This window comes from Suricata suricatta, chromosome 2 (genome assembly GCF_006229205.1).
Source record: "Suricata suricatta isolate VVHF042 chromosome 2, meerkat_22Aug2017_6uvM2_HiC, whole genome shotgun sequence".
Taxonomy (NCBI): domain Eukaryota; kingdom Metazoa; phylum Chordata; class Mammalia; order Carnivora; family Herpestidae; genus Suricata; species Suricata suricatta.
The window spans coordinates 153314686-153342187 of NC_043701.1; the positions used below are offsets into that span (position 1 = coordinate 153314686).

At 35.8% G+C, this 27502-nt stretch overlaps 1 protein-coding gene across 2 annotated transcripts in view; it reads left to right on the plus strand.

Annotated features, from left to right (window-relative positions):
• The window catches only part of EXOC6 (exocyst complex component 6), a 187961-nt gene that overhangs the window by 20032 nt on the left and 140427 nt on the right, over positions 1–27502 (plus strand). Inside the window, exons 2-5 of one of the 2 annotated variants that reach the window (XM_029932241.1) lie at positions 14092–14263; positions 15753–15800; positions 15890–15980; positions 18848–18893. In XM_029932241.1, the coding sequence (XP_029788101.1) occupies positions 14092–14263; positions 15753–15800; positions 15890–15980; positions 18848–18893 (357 nt within the window). Of the gene's footprint in view, positions 1–14091; positions 14264–15752; positions 15801–15889; positions 15981–18847; positions 18894–27118; positions 27153–27502 lie in introns of those variants that run through there. The other variant, XM_029932240.1, reaches the window with a different exon arrangement.

Here is a 27502-nt window from a genome sequence, read left to right on the forward strand (position 1 = left end):
AAAGCTTCCTGGGTATCTCACAAAATTCTTAAGACAGACATGCTTATTAAAAGACGAAGAGGTAGAAGACTGTTTCTTTCTATTTCTCTTTCATGCTTCTCTCTGTCTTCATTTTCCTCTGAAGTGTAGCTTTCTCTTCTCTCTGCAGTTAGTGAAGGATGACCACCGACAGCCTCCATGTGTCAGGCTGGCACATAGAACTGACCGTCTCCGAATTCCAATGCAAAATTCATGAAAGAGTATATCTGATTGAACCAGTTTGGACCAGTTGTGCACCTCTGGGGCCGTGTACCTAATGGATGAGGCTGTATTGCTTTTCCAACTTTGTAGTTGGTCAGCAGTTCTTGGAGAGAAAGTGTCTATTACAGTTGTGAACTTTTTTGGGGAGAAGACCCAACTTTGATCAAAATCATAGAGGAGGATCTTGTCACTCCCAGGCCACTGTCCAAATAGAGATGAACTTATCTAAGAGTTATAATAGAGTTCCCACTACTTAGTACATCCTTCATATGCGTTAAACTGTTTGCCTTTTTCACAGTGCCTGCCATTTTCTTTTCCTATGTTTACCAATGATTGATTACCCCTGTCTTTATTTCTTTACGTACATTACCTGTTCGGTTCTCATCTTAGGTCTAACCTCCTCCATGGAATCTTTATCTTAGAACAGCATTCTATGTGGATATATTTGTATATTCATATATATTTCTTCTTGTGTCTGAATTCTTATACCATGGACTTTTTAAATGCTGTACAATGTTATTGTGTGTGAATTTATGTTTTAGTGTGTATGTCTTAAATAAACATCGTAAATGCAGGTCAAATGAAATTTTCCCTGAGGCCTATGATTGTGAACACAAACTTGGTTAGTTCTGACCAGGTTACATAGCATAATGCCTTGGGTACAACAGACTCTAAATAAATACTTTTTGAACTGAGATAATGAAAAACAACCCCCTTTTTGTTTTATAGAAAACTTAAATGTAGAAGAATAGAGGTGAAAAAAACACTTGTTTCTTTCTACTGAAGAGCAATCATAATTGAAATTAATTCGTTTATTTTTAGATTAGAAATGACAAATATTTTTTATTTGTTGAATGCTTATTGAAAGAATTTACGCCATTCAGTGTGTTAAATTTTGAGTATTAAGTATTTGTTAAAGGAAGTTACAATTGCTTTGTATAAAATTTTCATCCTGTTGAATTATTTCCTTATTGTACCTTTAGAGTGGTTCTTATTTTTATCAAATTCTATAAACAATGATATTCTAAAATAATTTCTTAGGATCTTTGTTCCCAAAGTAAAAATAATCATGTAGATAGTAATAGGTCAGAGCTAACATCTGTTGAACATTTACTGTGTGCCTCTGTTTTAAATACTTAAATGTATTATTTAATCTTCACAAAAAGCAAATGAGGTACCATTATTACGTACCTATTCTATAGATGAAGAAATTGGGGTAGAGATAGATTAGGGCATTGGCACCAGGTACATAGTAAGTGGTGGAACTTAATGTGAACATAGGCCATTTACCTCTGAGCCTATCCTTTTTTTTTTTTTAAGTTAATTTATTTACTTAGAGAGAGAGAGAGAGAGAGAAAGAGAGAGAGAAAGCTGGGGGCCAAGAGAGGGAGAGAAGGAATCCCAGGCAGGCTCCACACTGCCAGCACGGAGCTGGATGTGGGGCTTGAACTCACCAACTGTGAGATCATAACCTGAGCTGAAATCTAGAGTTGGATGCTTAACTGACTGAATGACCCAGGCACCTGCCCCAGAGCCTAGCTATACACTTAATCATTATGTTTTGCTTTCTAATTTAGACTATCAGATAATGAAAGATGTAGTGTAAAACCCTTATTAAATTTTAACTAAAAAAAACCTGGAAACATTTACATTAAGATTTGGAACAGTAGGAAAATATGACCAGGACTGTACTTGGGGAGGGAAGGTCCTGTATTTTAATCTTGTGCTAGGTCAGAGGAGGCTCAGATACTGAAATTAAGTCACTTATTCCTCTGCAGCTCCCATATAGATACAGGGCTCTGATAACTTTAAGGGGCTCCTTGATGCAAGAAAAATCCCTGCCCTATTATCTTCTCCATATTCTTTTTCAATTTTAAAGACTGGAAAAAACAAAATACCACCATCATTCCCTACCTTCCCTTTCATTCCTATCCTTTCATTCATTCCTATGGTAAAAAGAACATAAATCAGGTTTGCTTTTAGGCCTGTCTTACTAGAAGGGCTGGTTCTTTCACCTTGGTAGACCAGGCCTAATAGAACCTGTGCACAACAGTGTGTTTATATTTTTGCTTTCATGTCTGAATGTGAAGGCAGGCGACTATTCTTTGTATGGTTTGGGAGAGTGTGTATATGTATTGTTGATGCCTGGGTATTACCAACTTTATTATAAGGGAGCTTTATTTTGACAGACTTCATTAATAGAAGCATTGCCATAATAATAAGAAAAATACTTTGGAAATTAGTAATGAATATATTACTGACAGATTGAAGGTAAATAATTTCAGCAGTATGATGGTGATTTTTGTGCAGTGAACTGCTTTTACCTTTTTTTTGTGCAATAGTTTCCAACACTCCTTATGAGTCCAAGACTTGGGTTGTAAACCTGGCTGTGACCTTTTTAGTAGGGACATGGTGTTGAGTAAATCCTTTAACTTCTCAGACTTTCAGTTCCTTCATCTGTGAGATAGAGGTAAAACCCTGTCTACTTCCCAAGGGTTCTTGGGATCAAATGCAATGATGTACTATATGCTAAATGGCTTTGTGGATTGAAAAGCACTAATACAAAGGTAAAAGCTTATTTTTATTTATTTATTTCTGTCACTTACATTCTGCGTTTGAGTGGATACAGAATTGTTCTTCTCAACTTAATTGTTTTCTTTGCAAAGCTGTGAAATGACCAGCAGCAGTGGACTGTATGATCAGGATCTATAGTGTGAATTTGGATCAGCCTTACATAAGGATAACCGTGTTTCTAGTTTCCTCCATGCTACCTAGGGATTATACTTACTTGGCAAATTTTTTTGTCTTTTGAAAAACATTATAAAAATCAAATAATATCACTGAATATATATTTATTTTTAAAATGCATAGTTCTGAATGCTTTCTTCCAAAGTTCAAATTAAATGCATCTACATCCAGCTTTCATTTTTAATATATTGTGCAGTTTAGTAAAGGTCTTGTTTTTACTGTTAATTTTATTTTTAAAAAATGTTTATTTTAAGAATGAGAGTATATGAGCATGTGTTGAGCACGTGTGTGAGCAGGGGTGGAGTGGGGGAGGGGGGCAAAGTGAGAGGAGAGAGAGAATAGCAAGCAGGCTCCCCCTCTCAGCGCAGAGCCCTACACAGGGTTCGATCCCAGGAAGGGTGAGATCATGGCCTGAGCCAAAATTAAGAGTCAGATGCCTAACTGACTGAGCCACCCAGGCACCCTGAGTTCTTGTTTTTATCTCAGATATATTTATATGTTGGTATCTTTTCTAGGACCTCCAAAAATTATTCTGAGCCTGCAATTACCAGAGAATTTTTATGGTGTTTATGGTTCTTTTCTGCTATTTTTAACCATTATATTAAAAGCAGTAGATATCAGGATAAAGCACCTTCAAATAAGAGGAAATTTTATTTTGATTTCATAGTTTATATTTGTTAATTAGATTGAATATGCGATTCACAACATATTTTGATGAAATAGTAAAAGTAGATATTTGGATTTTTACTTTTTGGTGAAGGGTGCCCTCTAGTGAGCCTTTTCTTTTTATGAAAATTTGCAAATTTATATCATTTTTGCACTTGTGAACTGAATATAGAAATAGAAGACATCTTTAGTTCTCAAGGAACTTGGAAGATGAAATATACACTAAATACCTAGAAAATAAATTTTATGTGTTATACAAATAAATAAAAGATAAAAATAAATGAAAGATAAATTTTTAAAAAGATAGTGTTATGCAAATAAATAGAAGTAAAAGAGCAGTTTTCTGCACTTGACTTTCAGTTTTTATTTCTTATGGTTGGTACTTAATAAATATTGAATATTGTTGGAAAAAATACTCCTTTGTCTTTTATCCAGGTGTTACTGTCTTGTAGCTATTTAATTTGTTGTTTGCTCCTGAATCACAGGGTGTCAGGGAAAGTTATGAGAGCATTGTTATTTATGTTTGATGTATTTGGTAAAATGGTTGGGAAGATATTAGAGGAGTACTAGGTATGATAATTTTATATTGACTGCTTTTTTTCTTTCTATTTTATATTGCTAAATAGAAATATGTATATCTTTTCCAGGATTTATAGGTGAGTCTGCCAATGTCTAGTATTTTAATGGTAGTCAGTTTAGGTGAATATTTTTACATTATTCTTTGTAGAGGTTGGCTCTGCTCTTTTGTGGTTATACACTAGCATATCCGTGCTATTGGAGAACACATAGGATTCTGAGATAAAGGTCATTATTTATTTAGTTTTGTCTAGAAAAGGAACTAAATGCTCCAGTAAATATAGGTAAGTTAGGGAAATTGGATTGGATATATTGAGATTTTATCAATATTTTAAAAAATGTAAACATTTTATTAAAAGTTAAAAAGTCATTTCTCAGCAAATAAATACAGGTATCCCCTCCTCTTTGAAAGTTGGTGTTACATCAGTTCACGTTTATAAAAGATCTGCATTAGTACCTATTTTCATTTACTGAAAGAAATCCAAAGAGGATTTTTGCTGTTTTGACAAAAGGCGAAAAGTGAAAATAACAGGATAAGCACCAGGAGTGGCAATGCTAGGTTCCTTCCTGGGGACCTGTACTCGGCGTCAAGCCACCATAGCTCTGAACTCTGTGACCCTCTGTGTTTTATCTTGATTTATTTTGTGCATCCATTAACAAGATGTTTCCTAAAGTATATCAGAAAAGCCCAAGAGAGGTTATTTTGTGGGTCTGGGAATTCTAAAAAATCTTCCATCAAAATTAGTAGTAATTGCTTCTTCACTTTATACCATTTGGGTTTCATGGGAGCTCTCTACTTTTAGATAGTGGGGGAAACATGTATATTTTATTCTCTTTAATTATTGTGATGGTTTTTTTTTACAATGAAAATATAGTGAAATAAAAAGTTACCAAAAATGGTATAAGAATATTATGTGCCCTTTGGCAAAAAATATCCTAGTATGTTACAGTAATAAGAAAGCCCTCGTTCATGTAGAGTATTATGAATTTTGTTTGTTTTCTGTTGGAAAGAGGTTTTCCTTAAAAAAAAAAACACCTGGAATATGATTAATAAATAATATAGCATCTGTCCAAAAACTCGAGGTAGCCTGAGTTCCTTTATTAAGACATTTTGTAACATTAATTTTTGAAGAGCCAATTTTAACATTTTAATGACACCCTTATTTTTCTTGTATCTATTTTATTACCACTAGGTGGAGCCCTGTGTATACGATTCAAGAAGGCGTCTCTGAAAGATGATTTAGTTGTTTAAAAGCCATAAACCTGATACAGCAGATCAAATAGTTTATGATAACGCATCTTTCAACATTTTGCTTTGGTGTGAAAGATTAGATATAATGAAGATAGAAAATGTGTACTTAAAAGAATTTTTAAGTTATACTGTTAAGACCTACATTATTTTAATGCGTTCCTACTTGCTAAAATTAAAATATGTAAATTAAAATCTTTAGTGTATCATGGTCAATCTTTATTTTCACATGAAATTTTAAAGTCATCTCTTTTTAAATTGATTTTACATTGCATTTTTGCCTGATTGGTGCTACATTTTGGTAGAAATAAGATTTTATTGTGCTAAGCTTTTGGAAGGGAAGACTGAACTTTCTTACATTGAAGTTATTATATGTACACTTGACCCTTGAACAATGTGTGGGTTAAGGGCACTGACCCGCTGTGCAGTTGGAAATCTGCATATAACTTTTGGCTCCCCCAAAGACTTAACCACTAATAACCTACTGTTGGCCACAAGCCTTAGTACCATAAAGTCAGTTAACACATATTTTATATGTTTATACATACTGCATTCTTGCAATCATGTAAGCTAGAGAAAAGAAAATGTTATTAAGAGAATTGTAAGGAAGAGAAAATATATTTTCAGTACTATACTGTATTGAAGAAAATTTATAAGCGTACCCGTGCAGTGCAAATCCTTGTTGTTCTGGGTTCCTAATTTACAAGCTTAGTGGATGTGGGATGGTGGAAAATTTACCAGCTTTTTGATGTTCACTCTTTCTGGTTCTGCCTTATATCTGTGAATATTTATTTATAGGATTTGAATAAGACTTGCCAGTAGACATTATAGCATTCTGAGGGACATTTTAAAAGAAGAAAAATTATTTTCATTAAAATAATATATCGCTTGAAAGTTTAGATCAGTAGTATATCTGGCATATTAATAATTAGATGGATAAAACTGTTAGCCAATTTAGGGTTCAAAGTGAATAGCACTGCATAGAATTTCCTTTCTTATCCTGCAGATTAAAATTTCAAAGAGTGATAATTGTCATTCAGAGACCAAAAAAAAAAAAGATTTTTCAGAGTCTTTGGCTGAGGTGAGATGGGTACAGGACCCTTAGTTTTCTCTGTTTCATACTTTCCTCCTCTTTATTTTGTTGCATTTGTAATTTAGTACTGCCTGACAATTAGCTATGCCTGAGTTCTCATCCTTTTTTTCTGTCCATTGGATGATTTCACCTGATGGGTGCAACAGTGCACATCAGGGATTCCCTGTTGAGTCATTCTCAATTGTTGATCTTCAAAGGTGATCTGGTTAGTTGCTATGCTGGTAACTTCTCTGCATTTCATGCCGCTTATCCCCCATTTCTGATTGGAGAGTCTATATGACATAATGGTTAAGAGCACTGATTTGTAGTCAGGTATACTTGAGGTTAAATCTTGGCCCTACCACCTTGTGACTTTGGACCTAAAGTCTTAATCTTCCCAAACTACATTTGTAAATTGGGATGCTAATAGAATCTATGTTGTAAAGCTGTAGTGAATATTAATGAGATAATGCATGCAAAGTACTTAATAGTAAGTTTTGGTTGTTACTGTTTTTTGATGTTTATCACATTAATCCAGAAGCAGCAGATACGACTCCTCTTTACTCAGTTCAGTCACTGTGGGCAATTGTTGATAGGGAGTGCACATATTTTTTGCTTTCCATATCTTCCCTCCACTGTCTCCCCAAATTATCTCTGTAATCAAACATAGGTTTCTTCAGAGAAATGATGGATAATTTCTGCTATGCATCTGGTGTCAAGAAATACTTGGGAGAGATGCTGTTTTTGCTTGCTTCCTTTTTCCAATGATCTTATACATATCCACTGTTTCTCCCTTCCTATTTCTCTCTATTCACCAAGCTAATTATGGTTGGCTTTATTAGCAAATTATCAGACTAGTTATTTCTAATATAACTTTTCATAAGAGTGGGTAGAGGGTTAAATCAACTACATGTATTGATTAATTCCATTTTGAGTGCTTGTGTTTGGCTTTTAGATTTGTGCTGTATCTACTAAATTGAGAAAGTCAGAACTAGGAACTTCCTAGGGTCCTTTTCAAAGCCAAATTCTGTCTAATCATGAATTGTGGATTCTGGCACTTGCTTGAACCTATAGTACTTTGTAAAAAATGCATTTTATTCCTGTGGTTTAGACTGTTTACTCATCTCTGCTTCTTTATTCCTGTGTGCTCTGCTCAAAATGATCTCATTGGTATGGATTATGGGTGATGCCTGGTTTTATCAGCCTGGGCTGCTGCTTGTATTTATGTCTGTAACAGCAAATGGTTATCAGTGGTATAATCCTTATCAAATGAGTGAATTGGCTGAAGTCTCTTGACTATCAAGAGAGAGTCAAGAGAGACTAAGATTTAGTAATAGTATTTAGTAATCATTCACAGCACATAAATAAAACTTGTTATTTTTATTTCCTTTATTGGGGCTTACAATTCTAACACAGAAGGCATGGAATGTAAATAGTTCACTCATTTCAGGCCTTGGTTTTCTGTTAATGGAAGGTGAGTATGATGTATGTTCTGATACTGGTTTTCTCCATACTAATAACATCAGTAGAGAGAAAGGCATTCACCTATGATCCTATATTAGATGCACTGGCAGTGTCTGGAATTACTATAAGACAGGAGTGGTTTTGCTTTTAAAACCCTGGAGAATAAATTATGAAGATATACTAGAAGATGGACTTTAAGAACTTTCTAGGATAAAATAGACTTCTGGAAAATAAGTTATTTTTCTTCTTTCTGTTTATATGTTATTAGTATTTTTTTAAAGGTAGCTTTAATTTTATTTTGAGAGAAGGAGGAGGGGGCAGAGAGAGAGAATCCCAGGTAGGCTCCACATTCTCAGTGTGGAGCCCGATATGGTGGGGCTTGAACTCGTGAACTGCAAAATCATGACCTAAGCCAAAATCAAGAGTTGGATGCTTAACTGACTGAGCCACCCAGGCGCCCCTGTTACTGCCTTTGCACACACAGAGTCAAATCCTCTTTGGAGGGACATTGTAGTAGGGCTGTCCTGAAATATCTCTTAGGTTTTAGGTACAGTGCTACAGCTCTTAACAGAAAAAAAAAGAGAGAGAGAGATGACAGTTCTTTTGGTATATTCTGTTTATTACCTGGTATTTTAAGAGCCAGATAAATTTCAAACTTTTATTAAAATAGGTAAAAAAAATTAGAAATGAGTATATATATTACTTCAATGTATGAAATACATTTATGTATACAATTATGAAATAAAGGTTTGTTTATAGCACACCAGTATCAGGTGAACTTTCTCTTGCATGTGGGTTTTCCTTTGGGGTAATATTTGTTTAATAGTTCTTATTAATTATATGTATTAATTCTAGGAAAAGCACAAAGGAAGCAAAACAGTATTCTGGGAACTCCAGCTATGCCTCATTGCCTTACTAACCAGGCTACACTGAACAACCCATTTGCCACTTCTTTCTTCCTTTCTTTTTTTCTTCCCTTCCCCTTCCCCTTCCCCTTCCCCTTCCCCTTCCCCTTCCCCTTCCCCTTCCCCTTCCCCTCCCCTTTCCTTTCTTGAGAGAGTATGAACAAGGGAGGTGCAGAGAAAGAGGGGACAATGGAACCAAAGCAGGCTCTGTGCTATCAAATCCAAAGACTGTGAGATCACGACCTGACTGACTGAGCCACCCAGGCACCTCACCATTTGCCATTTCTATGCCTACTTCCTCACTTGTGAAAAGGAGGCAATATTTTCTCTGGTGCGGTATAAGAAATAAAACACTGGATGTAAAAAACGGAAAAGGCCTCATGCGGATGTCAAGTAGTAGTAGTCATCAGCTCCTGTAGCATGGAGTAGCTGTATTTGATATTTGCAGCCACTACCTGTTCAATAGCCAATTCACTCATTTAATAAGAATTTGGTTGTTTTTTTTATGGGCATATTATGCTAGTAGCCACTGTATATCGAAAACTTACCGTATGTCAGTTACTGCTAAGAATCTTTCATGTGTTTACTAATTTAATCCTTATAACACTCTGATGTAGATACTATTTTTTATGCCTATTTTGTTGTTGAGAAAGTTGCGACTTAGAGAAGGGGCTTATCGGAGAAAGAACAGTTAGAGTGTCCTTTCTGATCCCATCTGTCTCATCCGGTTATCCACCCACTATTCATCAATTATTTATTAAGCATCTGCTATGTGATAAGTATCATTTATTTAGGGCTGAGCATTCATTGCGGGAACAAAACAGACAAAAACCTCTTCCATCATATAACTTACATTCCAGTGGGCAAAGAAAAAATAAATAAAAGTATGCAATAGAGAGTATATTCGAGTATATTCTCTAATGGTAAGAGTGAGACAGTGATCAAATAAACTACTTTGTTTCAGAAAAGAAAGAAGAGGGGCGCCTGGGTGGCTGAGTCAGTAAAACGTCAGACCTCAGCCCAGGTCATGATCTCACCGTCTGTGAGTTCAAGCCCTACATCAGGCTGTATGCAGACAGCTCAGAACCTGGAGCTTGCTTCAGAGTCTGTGTCTCCCTCTTTCTCTCTCTGCCCCTCCCCCATTGCACTCTGTCTCTCTCAAAAATAAAGACAAAAAAAAAATAGTAACCTTAATTATAACTGCAAAGTCCTTTAAAAAAACAGAAAAGAAAGAAGAAAAAAATAAAGCAGGGAAGGGAATTTTGTGTGTGTGTTTATAATGTAGATGAGAAAGGGCCTCATCAGGAAGGGGATGAGAAAGTCTGAAAGCGGTAAGGGAGGCAGCCCACATGTAAGAAGTATGATCCAGGTAAAGGAAATAGTGTGTGTAAAGCATAGGACAGGAATGTGCTTAGTGTTTTGCAGGAACTACAAGGAGGCAAGTGTTGCTGGCATAGAATCAGTAAAGTGGAAAGTAAGTATTAGGAAGTGAGGTCAGTGAGATAACATGGAACAAAATTATATAGGGATTTATGGGTTATTGTAAGAGAAATAGGGTTTTAAGCAGTAGAGACATATGGGATCTGATTTATATTTTGATGACGTTCTGTCTACTGTGTTGTGAACAGACTGAAGGGGAGCAAGAGTGAAATCAAGGAGACTGATTAGGAAGGAGTTGGCAGAATTTTAGGCAAGACATGATGGTGACTTAGTCCATGGTGGCACCAGTAGAGGTTGTGAGATTTGCTGGATTATTTTGGCCGGGAGGGTGAGAGAAAGAGAACAGTCAGGGTGATTTCAAGTTTTTTTTTGCCAGAGCAACTACAAGAGTGGGGTTACTAAGATGGAGGAAGACTGTGGGTGGAGCAGGTTTTGAGGAAGAAAATAATTCACTTTGGACATATTTGAGGTGCTTATCACATACCCAGGTGGAGAAATGTATGAGTTTGAAGTTTAGGGGAGAGTTGGGGCTGGAATCATAAATTTGTGAGGTGTCCATGTGTTTATGGAATAAAAACTCTAACAAATCTGGATGAGATTGAGAGAGTAGTAAAGGTAGAAAAGAAAAGATGTCCAAGATCAGAGCCTAGTTCTAGCTCAGCTCTTAAAGCCTCAAATTCATTTTTTAAATGTTTGTTTATTTTTGAGAGAGAGAATGAGTGAGGGAGGGGCAGAGAGAGAGGGAGATGCAGAATCTGAAGCTGGCTCCAGGCTCAGGCTTACAGCACAGAGCTTGAAATGGGGCTCAAACCCACAAACTGTGAGATCATGACCTGAGCCGAAGTTGGACACTCAACCGACTGAGCCACCCAGCTGCCCCAAGGCTCAAATTCTTAATAATTGTTATCCAACATTGCTGTCTAGTATTATTAATAAGTACTCATTAAAAACCTGTAACATGGAGGCTGTCCTCAAGAAGCTTATGGTTGATATGAAGAAATAAAATATAGGACATATATTTGAAAGGCTTACAGCAGAAGGATAACATATAATTACATATCTCTTCTGCAGATGAAGAGATTACTTGGCATGGAAATGATTGACGAAGGTCTGTTGGAGGAAATGAGAATTGAACTAAATATCAAACAATGGGCAACAGATTGGGGGGCACAGATTGGGAGGTTCCCAAGACTACTCTGAAGTTCAGTAATTTACTAGGAGGACTCACAGAATTAGATTATTTTATTTTTTTTAAGTTTTTTAATGTTTTATTTATTTTTGAGAGAGAGAGAGAGACAGCATGAGCCGGGAAGGGTCAGAGAGAGAGGGAGACACAGAATCTGAAGATAGGCTCCAGGCTCTGAGCTAGCTGTCAGCACAGAGCCTGATGCAGGGCTCGAACCTACGAACCATAAGATCATGACCTGAGCTGAAGTCAGACACTCAACTAACTGAGACACCCAGGTGCCCCTAGAAAGCTTTTATATTTACAGTTGCTGTTTGTTAATGCAAAAGAAAACAGATTAAAATAAACATCAGGTAGAGGCACATAAGTGAGGGTCTAGAAGAGTTCTAAGTGGGACTTCCAGTTGTCCTTTTCCAGTGGTCATATAGACAGCACTTCTTTCTACCAGCAATGACGTGTGGCAACAGTCATGGAATATTGCCAGCCAGGGAAGCTCACTTAAGCCATGATGTCTAGGGTTTTCCCTGGGGGTTGGTCACATAGACATGACTGACCACTGTGAGTTGCTTTCCAGGAATCTACAGACTCTCCAGAGCTGATATGATGTGGCCCCAAGGCCCCCATCTACTGTAAATCACATTGTAAATCATATTGCTAGCTTAGATTATTTGGTATTGCCCAAGACCCCCAAGTAAACAAAGACAACTATCAGGACATTCCAAAGACCTCCTAGGAGCTGGGGACAAAGGCCAAACCTTTCTTTGGGCAAGGTTAACTTTTTCTCCATGGTGGTTGGTTGGCTGGGAGGGTAGTGCCCTCTATGTGGAGACAGCATGAGCTGAGATAAGTAGGAATATGTACACCATATTTAGAGAAAATCGTAGTAACTGCAATATGGCCTTGTTCTTGAGAATATGAGTGCTGGGGCCATAGTGCCAGGATATGTATCCCAGCTGCCCTTTGCTAGCTGTGGAATTTATAGCAGGTATATGATCTATAACATCGATAAAGGAAGGGTCATAACAATACCTTTTTTATAGACTTGTGAGGAATTAATACACAAAGCACTTAGAGTATGTTCTGACATAGTAAATGCTGTAGAAATCAGGAGTTTGTTCATTATTAATGATGAAGTTCATCATTATCATGTCCTTAATCATTTGCTCAGTGATTCTTTTTTGAGCACTAGTATGTTAAAGATTCATGTTCTGAGCCTCAGACCTTTAGTTCTAGATTACCTATGCAGTTTCCAGGTATCTACAGGGTTTGTAGATATTATTTAATATTAACATGTTCAAAAATAAATAATATTTCACACAAATGATTTTTACTAATGGCAGTACTATTAATCTAGTTTTATTTTAAGATTATCAGCTGTTGCAGGGCCCCCGAATGGCTCAATTGTTTAAGCGTTTGACTTTGGCTCAGGCCATGATCTCGCAGTTCATGAGTTTGAGCCCTGCATCAGGCTCTCTGCTGTCAGCACAGAGGCCACTTCAGATCCTCCATCCCCCCTCCCTTACCCCTCCCCGCATTCTTTCTCACAAAAATAAGTAAACATTAAAAAAAAAGATTATCAGCTATTGCTCTGAAGTTAAAACTTGTATTTAACTGGTGATCAAAGAACTTAATTTGTAGAGAAGTGCTGAGCTGTAGTTATATTAAGTGGGATTCGTTGTGATGCTTCTCCATCTGTTCTGTTGCCTCAACTGTTGACTTAAAGATGGTATCCTATGTCGTCTGGCCTGTATAGTATCCATGATGGAAATGATACCTTTCTAAAGAAGGGCTTTATCAAAATATGCTGCTACTTGAGGGCTTGTGCTTGTAGAATTGCATTCCCTTTTGTTCCATCTTTTTATTATTATTATTATTACTGTTACTGATCTGTCCTGGTTATCCTTTTTTCTCTCCTCTTTGGACTATGATAAGCTTCAGAGTAATGACTTGGGGAGCAGGGTAACTTAGAGTGAAGAAACCTTTACATGGGAGAAGTAATTTACATGTAAGACATAGGAAGGTGTTTTTTAGGTATGTTATACTTACTGTAAACATTTAACTTCTGCTCCAGAGTAACTCTAATTTAATATTGGTACTATAGAAAATTATGATTAATAGGTTTAATTGTATATTTAAAAGTCATATTCCTGGGGTTCCTGGGTGGCTCAGTTGGTTAAGCATCTTGACTCTTGATCACAACTCAGGTCAAGATCTCACAGTTTGAGTTCAAGCCCCACATTGGGCTCTGTGTTAACAGCATGGGGCCTGCTGGCGATTCTGTCTCTCCCTATCTCTGCCTCCCCCCAGCCCTCAAAATAAATAAATGAATAAAACCTTAAAAATGTTTTTAAAAAGTCATATCATAGGCTTAAATCTGGATATCAGATTTAAGCAATTCTTGAAATGTATGAATATCTCCTTAATATAATGATTACAAAGAAAAAAAACCCCAAAAAGTATTAGCTGTTGCAAAGAATGGGCTAATAAAGAATACATTTTGGTAAACTGGGAAGTTAATATTAACATTCTTTTTGTATACATTTAGGTCTGTGTATGATGACCAACCAAATGCTCACAAGAAGTTTATGGAAAAGTTAGATGCTTGTATCCGTAATCATGACAAGGAAATTGAAAAGATGTGTAATTTTCATCATCAGGGTTTTGTAGATGCTATTACAGAACTCCTTAAAGTAAGGACCGATGCAGAAAAACTGAAGGTAAGATGTGTTTTAAAATTCTCTTTGCCTTTGGGGTGCCTGGATGGTTCAGTCAGTTAAGCATCTGACTCTTGGTTTCAGCTCAGGTCGTGATCTCATGGTTCCTGGGCCTGAGTCCCGCATGGGGGCTCCACGCTGCTGGGTGGAGCCTGCGTGGGATCCTCTCTTTTCTTTCTTTCTGCTCCTTCCCTGCTTCTGCACCCCAGCTCTCCTTAAAATATATAAATAAACTTAAAAAAAAGAAACTTATTTAAAAAATTCTCCTTACCTTTGCTCTAATTAAATTACTCAAGTATTTGTAGGGCATATGTACAAATCATTATTAAATGTACTGTTTTCAAGAAGTGAGTCAGTGTGTATATTTGGGAATGCTCTTTATGCTCTATTAACATAGTTGTCATGCTAATGACAGGAGTAATCTCTTTTTTGTAAAGCAAGTAATGCATTGACTTAACAGGATTTCTTTCCATGCAAGGAAATGAACTAAAAGAATTCGTACAATGAAAGGCCTCATTTGCAGTTTTAGAATTTTAAAAATGACAATTAGTACAATAATTATAAAAGCTATCCTCTAAAAACCTTTAAAAACTTGCTGTGATTATGTTCTCAAAATTACTTAATAATATTGAAACTTAGTTTGATAGCAAAGCATAATTTTTTAAAAGTTGGTCTGCATTTTCTGCCACAAAGCAAAAACATTTATTAAATGAGATCTGGATTTGTTTACTCAGAATACAAAATATTTAGTTCTAGGAATTGGCCTATTTATCTTTCTTTACATTTGGAGAATTTAGCAGATAAAATGACCTTGGTTCACCAAAGGTTATGATTAAAAAACCATTATATAAAGGATATTCAGATAACAAGAGACCAAATACAGCATCAATGAGGTCACTGAGCATCTTTGTTCAGAAATTAATGAGATTTTTAATAAACTAGAATGTGCTTCCTTACGATGATGACCTAATGAGTCACTTAATATGTGGGAAAATTTGAGGTTGAGCTTTGTCTGCACCTGCAGCATTAAAATGTTGCTATGGATTGAGATTTCGTGTTTGATGTTAATCAACCACCCAGTGTTTGCATTCAGCAAAGTATGAATGTTTAATTACCATAAAATGCAATCACCATTTCCTACAGACAATGAATGGCACATAGACCTCATTGAAGTTATCAAAAAGGGACCAGTGGTCAATTGGGTCAGTGATTTGAATTGTTTGACAGACTTAGAGAAGCAAGTAAAGTTCAAAAATCTAGATTAAATTTGAGAAGTTTGCCACAGAATCTGTTAAAAAGAACTGTCATAAGTAATTGAAGTTAACAAAAGCCCTTTTCAATCAAAAGTTCAAGTTCAAGCTGTAGAGTTAATTTGAATTTGCATTTCTTTGTTCTAAGTTTCTCATGAAGCATGATCTGATTACAAGGGTGAGCAGTTATATCAGGGCAGTTTTATGCATATTTGTCTAACTAAGGTGAAATTATTTTTAAGGTGCAAGTTACTGATACCAACCGAAAATTTCAAGATGCTGGAAAGGAGGTGAGAATATGATATGTTTCTTGCATATTCAATTTGTGGATGCAGTTTAACTGTTTGGTTAAAAATATGAACATTTCTTCTTTTCTAAGGTGATAGTCCAAACAGAAGATATTATTCGATGTAGAATTCAGCAGAGGAATATTACAACGGTAGTAGAAAAATTGCAGTTATGTCTTCCAGGTGAGATAAGTGTAATGCTTGGTTTGGTAGTTATAATCTAATGATAGTGTGTGGTCATTATTCATTATGGGAATCACAGATTATTTGGTGATTGCCCCCAAAAGCTCATGGTTATCTTCCTTGTCCATTTTAGCCCTTGAATTTTCATGGTCTTCTTATCTTATAAAGCCCCTGTTTGACGATCTGTCACATCAGGTTCCTAGAAAAACCTATACCGCTCCCATTTCCTCCCGCCTAGTTTGTCCTTTGTCCCTCACCCCCCTCCCACCGCTTTGTTTTTCCTCAGAATGCTTTCCCATGGAGGAGAGTGTCTTTCATTATATTTCTTTGCCTTTTCCTAATTTGCCTAGTTTTTTATAACTGGTTTTCCGCTGTTTTCTGTTTGTCATTTAAGCATGTTGGTTTTTGCTTGCTCATGATCTCATTTCACTGATACAATAAGAAAACATCAAAAAGTGCTAGGTTTTCTGCCTTCTTTGGTCTTGCCTTTACTCCTGTATTTTGGAAAGACTAACTTTTTAGGTTTCTGAGTTTTTGATCTCTCTGTTACAGCTCAAATATTACTGGGACATCAAATAATTCTGAAGAAACTAACCAGTATTTTCTTTCCCCTGATGTATCCTGTTCAAACAAAAGGAAGCATGTGTATGTCCTCTTTTTTTCATATAGTAAGCTGAATCCATCTTAGAGTCCCATCTTTTAAATTTTTTTTTTAGGAAGGAACCTGAACCTTATACCCTGGGGAATAGAATGAGATGTTTTGTATAATATTTATATAATATAAAATTACCTTCAAACACAAATTATGTTAAAACTCTCAGATTTCATTTTATTAAATATTTTTTAATGTTAATTTTTGAAAGGGAGAGGGAGAGAGACACAAAGTGTGGGACAGGGGAACGCAGAGAAAGAGGTTGACACAGAATCTGAAACAGGCTCCAGGTTCTGAGCTGACAACACAGAGCCTGATGTGGGGCTTGAACTCAAGAACCGCAAGATCATGACCTGAGCTGAAGTCAGACGCTTAACCAACTGAGCCACCCAGGTGCCCCAAAACTGTCAGATTTTATTAGTTAAAACACATTGTTTTCTGACTTTGTGAGAATAGCTTTTCTCTCTTTTTTTTAGAATCACTAAAATTCTACTCAGTTTAATCTCTGGATGCTTGCACATTAAGTTTGAATAAATCACATGTCTGCTTATTATGTTCAGTTTCAGTGTTGAGAACCTACTTCCTTGTAGTAATGTTTAATAATACCTCTTTGCCACCATCACATACACTGAAGTAGCCATGAAGATAGTCTCTAAGTTTGATTGTTTTGTCCCTGAATGGTAATAAGTCTAAAAATTTGGGTACTGATAGAATGAGAAAGAGCTGAATTCAGCTTGTTCCCCTCTGGGGCTACTTAGAGTGAAATAAGGGGAAGTACAGATTAGACTTTTGTTACTGCTACTGTCTTTGTGTTCAAGGCTGGACAGGCGAATTGAGTTTATGTAAACATTGTGTTCCTAATCGCCACATTGAGAACTGCCTCCTTTCCTCCATTAGCCTGCTATCTAATTATCCGTTGTAAATACTTGTGTCAGCCATTATGGTAGATATTGGAAGTATAAATTTGAAAATGACACATTGCCAGTTCTGAAGGATCCTACAATCTAATGTGAATAAAGACAAGTAAGCTATTAATTATTGTACAATTGCCTAACTCCTCCTTGGATTAGGAGTATGACAGGGTATAAGAAATCATAGCGTAAACAATGCATTTTCCTGGTACTTTAGTTTTACTTGATTATTTTTGAGGAGAGCATTATTTTTATATGGAAATAACATAAAATAGATAAGCAAGTTGCATGAATTGTTGAAATAAAACAGGAGACTTCAAAGAAAGTTTATACTTGTAGCAGCAGTTTTAGGCTTTATCCCAGGTTGTGTGTTCACTGTAATGCTTTGGTTGGAAAATGTGAGAAATACCTCATTACAATATAGGGGCTGTGATAGAGATTTACATAGGGTCCACAGGGTTAAGGTGTTGTTGCCACCATTGTGGTGTTAATGGATTTCAGGCAAGTGAACAATGTCTTCTATGAACTTGAAGACCTGTGGGAAGTAGCCAAAATAGAAAATCTGGAAAAAATGTGTTCTTTGTGGTCTGTGAGAATGTGAGCTGGCTTGATGAGTCAGTAATAATTTGCTCACTTTATACTTTGAAATTCTACTAAGGATAAACGGTAATCTGAATAGTGGCATTAAAAACTTTTTGGTGGCAATGCTGAATGCTTCTTGCTGAAGCTTATAACAATTTTTATTGAACGATTGCATTTCTGAGTCTATAATCGAAATGATAAAACAAAGTTGCTTTGTTATATTTATTTATGATTGTATTATAATTTAGTCTTTGCTGTAAACTTTTAAGGGTTTTTTTATATGTCAATTTGGTGTAAATTTTTATTTAATGAGCTATATAACAGTTGTGTGCAGTATTTTTGGTATGAGTAATATTTGATATATTGAATCAAAATCAGTCTCAATTTTGTTTCTTGAGTAACTAAAGTCCAAATTTCCAATTACACCATAGGGAAGATATATACGTTTCTGAATATGATAATTATTAGTTGGTTAATGTCTCAATTATAGGTGTAAGCATATGGAAGTGTTCCAGATTCCAGATACTGTGTATAAATAATGTCCAATATATGTAGACATTAAAATGTTTTTTATTTACTTAAAGTATAAAATTTTATTTGGAAATATAACCCTGAATTCAGATATAGAGAAAATTAATGAATTTATAATAGGCTCTTCCCTTTAATTTTTTCATCTCTTTTTTTTTATTTTGAAATCTAAAATAAGTTATTTTTTAATGCAGTGCTGGAAATGTACAGTAAGCTAAAAGAACAGATGAGTGCAAAACGGTGAGTTGCTTTTTCCTATTTTTAAAAGGAATCTTTTATTTTTCTATTAAAGCATGTATAAACTGTATAAATTATAGTGAGTCACGGGAAGTTTTGCTTTCTACCTTTATTCTTTTTCATCCAATTTTTCCTGTCAGGATAGCATCTAATAAAACAATTCTTAGCCATTTATTTGTGGATCCTTGTCCTTTATAAGTGACCTCAAAGAATGACAATATTGATGAAGGACAAATAGACAACAGGAGTGAAACTATTGATGAGCTTCTGTGTTAACATTGCATATAATCAAAGGCTAAGTGTGCATTGTGGGACCTCAACAGAAGCAGTGTATAGATAGTTATATTTTGACAATCTAGGCTAGTGTAGGTCATGTTCTGTATTCTAACACAAATGAATACAGGACAAATGAAAAATAATTTGAAGTACTTTATTGATTGCCATAGAATCATTAGCTATAATGTTTAAAGATGAACAATTTTAAAATAACAGAATAAATGAGAATATTCCACATTTGGACTAGGGAAGTAGTGATTTCCTCTGTTTATTAATAACTGCTTAATTATCACAGTACATTATATATAAATCTATACTCCAAGATCTGTGTATGTCCTGCTTTATAGTGCTAAATACTGAGTTTTATTGGCCTTTGCCAATTGATACTCATTAATAGAATGATTTTTTCCTTCTTAATACATGAACCATAAACCATCCTGAAAGTCTTTTATTTTATATATATAATTAATATATTCTCTTTTTCTATTGAAGTTGTACCTCCTCATATTTTAAAGGTCCAGATAATAGTTCTGTGTGTCTGTTGCAGAAGAACAGGTATCATCTTCCCTACTTCCATTCATCACTCCTCCTTGCTAGGAGTAGAACCTTTTACAAACTCTTTTAAGATTATTTTGATATTTGTATTTATGTCTTTAAATAACTTACTTTTATTGTTTCTTCAACTGTTTTCCAATTTGGAGCATTGTATATTTTTTCAAAATATAATCTAATATTTAAATTTTTTTAAATGTTTATTTTTGAGAGAGACAGAGCATGAGCAGGGGAGGGGCAGAGAGATAGCGGGGGAGACACAGAATCTGAAGCAGGCTCCAGGCTCTGAGCTGTTAACACAGAGTCCGATGCGGGGCTCAAACTCATGGACTGTGAGATCATGACCTGAGCTGAAGTGGGGTACTTAACTGACTGAGCCATGCAGGCGCCCCTATAATCTAATATTTATATTCAGGTTCCCCCATTTTCTACCCAGATGTCTTATATCTTCTTTTCTTTTCTGAAACATTGGTTGGTATGTACTTTTTTGTCCCTTTCATCTGGAACAGTCTTCCTGCTTTTCTGTGTTTTTCACGAAAGGGTCCAGGTCAGTTGTCTTGTAGACCAGGACATTTTGGATTTGTTTATTTTCTCATGATTAGAGTCAGATGAAATGTTTTTGGCGTGAGTATGACATAAGCGATATTGTGTATTGCTCACTCTGTGAAATCAGAAAGCATATACTGTTAGATTATCTCTAGGTTATGCTAAATTTGATCATTTGGTTAAGAGGATGACTACTAGATCACTTGAAAGGTATCTTTTTCTCTTTGCATTTACTAAGTAATCTGTGGGATAATATTTTGAGTCCTATTTCCTTAACAACCTTTCACCCATAGGTTTTTGGATTCTTGCTTTAATTAGTTATTATATTGGGATTACAAAATGGTGACTTTTTATAATTCTATTATTTCAAAATGGTGATTTTTATAATTTTATTATTCCTTTGACATTTATTATGTATCTTTTTTAATATAAAGAACTTTTCTTTTTCCTTTTTTTTTTTTTAGGTCTTCCTTTTTATTACCTCTTTATTTTTTTTTCCTTCTTTTTCTGATTATTACTGTGGACTCAAGGATTTAAAAAAAATAAAATAAATGTCTTAGGACACTTGGGTCATTCAGTCAGTTGAATATCTGACTTTGGCTCAGTCATGAGTTCCACTCTTGTATTGGGCACACTGCTGTCAATGCACAGTCCTCTTTGGATCCTCTGTTTTCTTCTCTGTCTGCCCCTCCCCTACTCATGCTCGCTTGCTCTTTCTCTCTCAAACATAAATAAACCTTAAAAAAGAAAATAAATGTGTTCTAATCTTTTCTTTCTTTCTTTCTTTCTGTCTGTCTGTCTGTATGTCTTTCTTTCTGATGCTCAAATTGTCCCACGTTTGGATAGAGGAACCTCTCAATCCAATTTCTGTGTCCTCCTTTGTCTCTGAGTACTTTCTTGTTCATCACACATGTTCCAGGCTCACTTTTTCTTTTCCGAGACCTAAAATAACCATTTTCCAAGGTACCCCAGTTGCTTTTTTTTTTTTTTAATGTTTATTTATTTTTGAGAGAGAGACAGAGTATAAGTGTGGGAGGGGCAGAGAGAGATGGAGACACAGAATCTGAAGCAGGTTGTGCTGTCAGCACAGAGCCCAACACGGGGCTCTAACCCATGAACCATGAGATCATGACCTGAGCCAAAGTTGGACGCTTAACTGCCTGAGCCACCCAGGTGCCCCTAAGGTACCCTAGTTCCTTTTAGTAAAGGTATTTAGAAACAGATCTGCTTGCTCGGTGGGCTTATTACCCCCTCCCCCACGTGTACCTCTCATGCCCTATAGCTTCCAGGGTTGCCGTTGAGAAGTTTGATTCTGATTTCTTTAGTTTGTGATCTACCTTTTTTTTTCTTTTAGAATAATCATCTCTTCTGTGGTCTGTAATTTCCTGATGATGTGCTTTGATGTGGGTCTGTTTACTTCCATTGTAGTGGGTACTTGGTGAACCTGTCTGGAATTTAATCTGGAAACTGTCCTTTGATTTGATAATGTCTTTAAGATCTAGGAAATTTTCTTGAATTATTTCTGTTTTCTTTAAAAAAATTTTTTAACATTTATTCATTTTTGAGACAGAGAGAGAAAGAGACAGAGTATGAGTAGGAAAGGGGCAGAGAGAGAGAGGGAGACACAGACTCCAAAGCAGACTCCAGGCTCTGAGCTGTTGGCACAGAACCCCATGCAGGGCTCAAACCCACAAACTGTGAGATCATCCCCTGAGCTGGTTGGACGTTTAACCCACTGAGCCACCCAAACACCCCTCTCTTTCTGTTTTCTTGATTCTAGGACAGATAGTGATGTTTAGTTTTCTAGATTGGTCCTCTTATTTTCTTTACTCTTCTTTAACAATTTTTATTTATTTTTTTTTACTCTTCGCTCTACTTCTAGGATATTTTTTCATTTTATCTCCTAAAAATAATGCTGATTTTATTTCATTTCTGCTCTCTGATTTTTAATTTCTAAGGACTGTTTTTTGATCTCCAAATATTTCTTTGTACTTTTTAAAGTTTTTTTTTTAATTTTTTTAATGTGTTTTTTTATTTATTTTTGATAGAGAGAGAGACAGAGCATGAGAGGGGGAGGGGCAGAGAGAGAGGGAGACACAGAACCGGAAACAGGCTCCAGGCTCTGAGCTAGCTGTCAGCACAGAGCCTGATGCGGGGCTCGAACCCACGAACGTGAGATCTGACCTGAGCCGAAGTCGGAGTCTTAACCGACTGAGCCACCCAGGCGCCCCCTTTTTTAAGTTTTTTACTTTTTCTTTTCTTCCTTTCCTCCTCTCGCCCCTCTTCCTTCCTTCCTTCCTACCTTCCTTCCTTCCTTCCTTTCTTATTTCTTTCTCTTTTTTTTCTTTCTTTTCTTTTCTTAACCTGTTCTTGATTCATTGCTTACAGTATTTTGACTTACCTCTGAGATTTTAGATCTATTGTTTGTATATCTCCTTGCATATAGTCTGTTTCCACAGAGTCCCCTCCCCCCATCTTTGTTTGTTTTTAGTCTCTGACTTTGTTGGTAGAGGTGTTTCTCAGATTTGATAATTCCTTGGTTGACAGTTCATGTTTAATTTCAGTAGACATAGCTGATTGGAAGCTCTGGCTTTGTGGGTGGGATTTGTCAATTGTGAATTTCATTGTGAGATTATCTAGCTGGGCTGTTTAGTTGGTGAGCCTTTGATGTTAATATCTGGGAGTTATTTCTTCTGGGGCTGCTGAGATTGCCTCCAGGAGACTTTTCCTGTCTCTTGTCTGGAGGGTAAAGATCTGACTGCCAGCATTCTGGGATCTTAGTTGGTAAAGAGGGCATTTGGTATATATAAGCTCTGTAAATCTTCTTGTTTTCAGATCAGTACTGTTGCCCTTAACCTTGGGTGGTATTCCCCTATTCAGAGATGATCTGTTTTAGTCTCTTTAGTATTTTGCCAAAATGGGGAAAGATAGTTGCTCAGATAACTAAGTGGGGTTTGCTTCTTAAACAGATCTTCCACCAGTATTCCTTACTTCAGCCTTCCTTTCACTCCTTCCATAAATAGTGGAATTCCTATCAATTCTTGACATTTTTGGAAATTCTAGGAAATATTCTCTAGAATATCAATATCAATATCACCTATTGACTTAGAATTTAGTTTTCTGAGATATCCTTAGTTTTTTACCACATGTCCACCAGCTGTCAACATTCTAAAATTTTATTGTTCTTTCTTCTCCTTTTCTTTTCATCTGTGTGGGCTTATGCTTTAAAAAAATTTTTTTTTCATGTTAACTTAATTGGAATTTCAAGAAAGAGTCAAGGTAAAAAGCATATATTCAGGCTGCCATCACACTAGATACTTAGGACCCCACTTCTAGTGCCCTGTTATATTTTTGTCAGGATAAATATCCATTATGGGATAATAAAGGTTGTGAGCAGATATTATTCCTAGTGATCATTAGAGGTTCCAAATTAGTGACCTATAGAATCAAAGTGGCCACAGATATACTTGGTTTGAGCTTCAAAATATATTTAAAAAATGTTTTTTGTTAATACCACTTCACATTTGTTAAAAAACATCTGGATTTGTATTCTGATGATTCCCAAAGCTTGAATCTTGAGCTTGGTTTTGACATCTGTGATTCTTGTTGAATCTTTTCACATGGATATTCTACTATTTCAAGTTCAACATGTCTGAAACAGGCTTAAAATCTTTGCATATTTTGAGGATTGGCCTCTTTTCTGTCACATTTGTTGTAAAATATTTACTCCTTTGTGCACTTTTTTATTTTTTAAAGTTTTTTGCTTAGCAGTTTTTTAGACCCAAATACACAAATCATAAGTCTGTAGCCCATGAGTTATATATTTTAAGTTTATTTATATATATATTTTTTTAATGTTTTATTTATTTTTGATACAGAGAGAGACAGAGCATGAGAGGGGGAGGGGCAGAGAGAGAAGGAGACACAGAACTGGAAGCAGGCTCCAGGCTCTGAGCTAGCTGTCAGCACAGAGCCTGACATGGGGCTTGAACCCACGAACGTGAGATCTGACCTGAGCCGAAGTCGGAGGCTTAAGCGACTGAGCCAGCCAGGCGCCCCTAAGTTTATTTATATTTAAGAGAGAGTGTATGTGAATGGGGCAGGGGCAGAGAGAGAAGGGGAAGGAGAATCCAAAGCAGACTCTATGCTGACAGCAGAGAGCCCGATGTGGGTATCAAAGTCATGAACTATGAAATCATGACCTGAGCTGAAGGCTGATGCTAAACTGACTGAGCCACCCAGGACCCCCTGTATTTCCATGAATTTTTAAAAAGCAAATACACCTTTATTTATAACCAACAAGATTAAGATTTGAACATTATTTCTACTCCGAAAACTTTTTTTATACTCTCTTCCAGTCATTACCCCAACAAGATTTAGAGCTCTTCCATCACCTTTTCATGCCCCTTTCTAATTGATTCCTACTCCCTCCTCCAGAGATAACTACTGTATGATTTGTCACCAATGGTTAGTTTAACCTTTTCTCAGAATTGATATAAATGGAATCATAGAATATATATATTTTTTTCTTGTCCAGTACCTTTCACTCCAAGTGTTTTGAGATTCATCTGTATTATTGCATATACCAATTGTTTGTTTCTTTTCAGTGCTAACTAGTATCCAGTTCTAAGAATTTGTTTACCCATTTACCAGTTGGTGGGTATTTGTGTTGCTTGTAGTTTGGAGGTGTTGAATAAGGCTATCATAAAATCAGTGTACAAGTTTTTTTTGTAGGCAGATGTTTATATTTCTCTTTAATATATGCATAGGAGTAGAATTGCTGGGTAGTGTAGATGTAAGCTATCTTTTATAAGAAACCACTAAGTGTTTTTCTATATGGTTGTACCATTTCGTACTCCCATCAGCAATGAGAATTTTAGATACTGCACATCCTTGACAACATACAATATTGTAAGTCTGTTCTAGATGAGCCATTTTGGTACATATAAAATGATGACTCAGTGTGGTGTCAATTTACATTTCTCTGATGACTGATGTTGAATGTCTTTTCATTTGCTATTCATTTGTGATTTTCTTTTATAAAATGTTTGTTCAAGTCCCTTGCTTATAATTTTTGGTTTAGAGACATATTAAAAATTTTTTTAATGTTTATTTATTTCAGAGAGAGAGAGAGAGAGAACCTGAGCAGGGGAGGAGTAGAAAGATAGAGGGAGACACAGAATATCAAGCAGGCTCTAGGCTCTGAGCTGTCAGCATGGAGCCTGATGCAGGGCTCAAACCCATGAACTGTGAGATCATGACCTGAGCTGAAGTCTGATGCTTAACTCACTGAGCCACCCAGGTGCCCCAGGTTTAGAGACATACTAAGCAGAAAATATAGAATTTCCATATACCTTCCTCTCCCTCACAGTTTCTTGCATGAGTGTGAGCTGAGGAGGGGCAGAGAGAGAGGGAGACACAAAATCTGAAGCAGCCTGCTGAGCTGTCAGCACAGAGCCTGACACAGGGCTTGAACTCATGCACCGTGATATCATGACCTGGCTGAAATCAGTTGCTCACCTGACTGAGCCACCCAGGTGCCACCCCCCATTTTATTTCCCCCTGTGCACTTTTAAATATGGTTGATGGTTTTCTTATTGTTGATTTTTAAGTGTTTTTTTGTATATTTTTTAATACTAATTCTTTATCAGATATGTTTTTTGAAAATCTTTTCCCTTTCTGTAGCTTATCTTTTTAGTCTCTTAACAATGTCTTTTTAGAACAGAAGGTATTAACTTTAATTAAAATTAATGATATTAAATTTAATTTTAATATTAAAACTTAATATTAAGGTGTTATTATTTTTTTTACATGGATCATGCTTTGGTGGTGTTTCTGAAAACTCATTGCCAAACCCAAGGTTACTTAGATTTTTTCCTGTGTTATTTTCTAGAGTTTTGTGTTTTACATTTATGTCTGTGATCCATTATGAGTTAATTATTATGAAATCCATTCATGAACATGGAATATCTCTCCATTTATTTAGATTTTCTTTGATTTCTTTTATCAGAGTTTTGTGTTTTTTTTCATATAGATCTTGTATATATTTGGTTAGATTTATACGTAATTCTTTTTTTTTGGTGCTAAAGTAAATGGTAGTGTGTTTTTAATTTCAAATTCGTTTCTTTTCTTATTGAATTATTAACGAGTATCAGTATGATGGTTAAATACGAGTGATGAGGAGGAACATCCTTGCCTGTTTCTGATCTCATGGGGAGAAACATTACATTTCTCACCATTAAAGTATGATGTTAGTTTTGTATGATATGTATTCTTTTAAATTTAAGGTGTGTTTTGTAGCCCAGAATATGGCCTATATTGGTGAATGTTCTAGGTGAGCTTGAGCAGAATATATATTCTATTGTTGGATGAAGTATATTCTGTAAATGTCCGCGAAGCCTAGTTGATTGATAATGCTCTTCAATTCAGTCATATCCTTAACTAAATTTCTGCCTGCTGGATCTGGCAGTTACTATTAGAGGAGTTTTGAAGTCTTGAACTATATTAGTGAATTTATTTGTCTTCCTTGCTGTTCTGTCAGTTTTCACCTATTCACATATTTTGACACTCTGTTATTAGGCACATTCATATTAAGGATTGTTATGTCTTTTTAAAGATTGATCATTTTATCATTATATAATGCTTCTATCTCATAAGTTTCCTTGCTCTGAAGGCTGCTTTATCTGAAATTATTATAGCTACTTCAGTGTTCTTTTGATTAGTGTTAGCATACTATATCTTTTTCCATCCCTTTACTTTTAATTTCTGTGTTTTTATATTTAAAGTATTTCTTTTATGCAACATATAGTTGGGTCTTGTGTTTGTTCTCCTCTTAGAATCGTAGAGCTTCTATAAGAAAATGTAGATGTGTCTCTTCACAACAGTGGGGTAAGCAAAGATTTTTTTAGAAGGAATACACGGGGTGTCTGGGTGGCTCAGTCATTTAAGCGTCCAGCTTTGACTCAGGTCATGATCTCACGGTTTGTGGGTTCGAGTCCCCCATCGGGCTCTGTGCTGACAAGTAGCTCAGAGCCTGGAGCCTGCTTCAGATTCTGTGTCTCCCTCTCTCTCTGACCCTCCCCTTCTCATGCTGTCTCTTTCTGCCTTTCAAAAATAAATAAAACACAAAAAAATTTAGAAAAAGAAGGAATACAAGAAGCTACTATACCAAATTAAAAACTGGACTTCAAATAAAAATGTTTATTCATCAAAAGACACTTCTAAGAAAATTGGTAGGC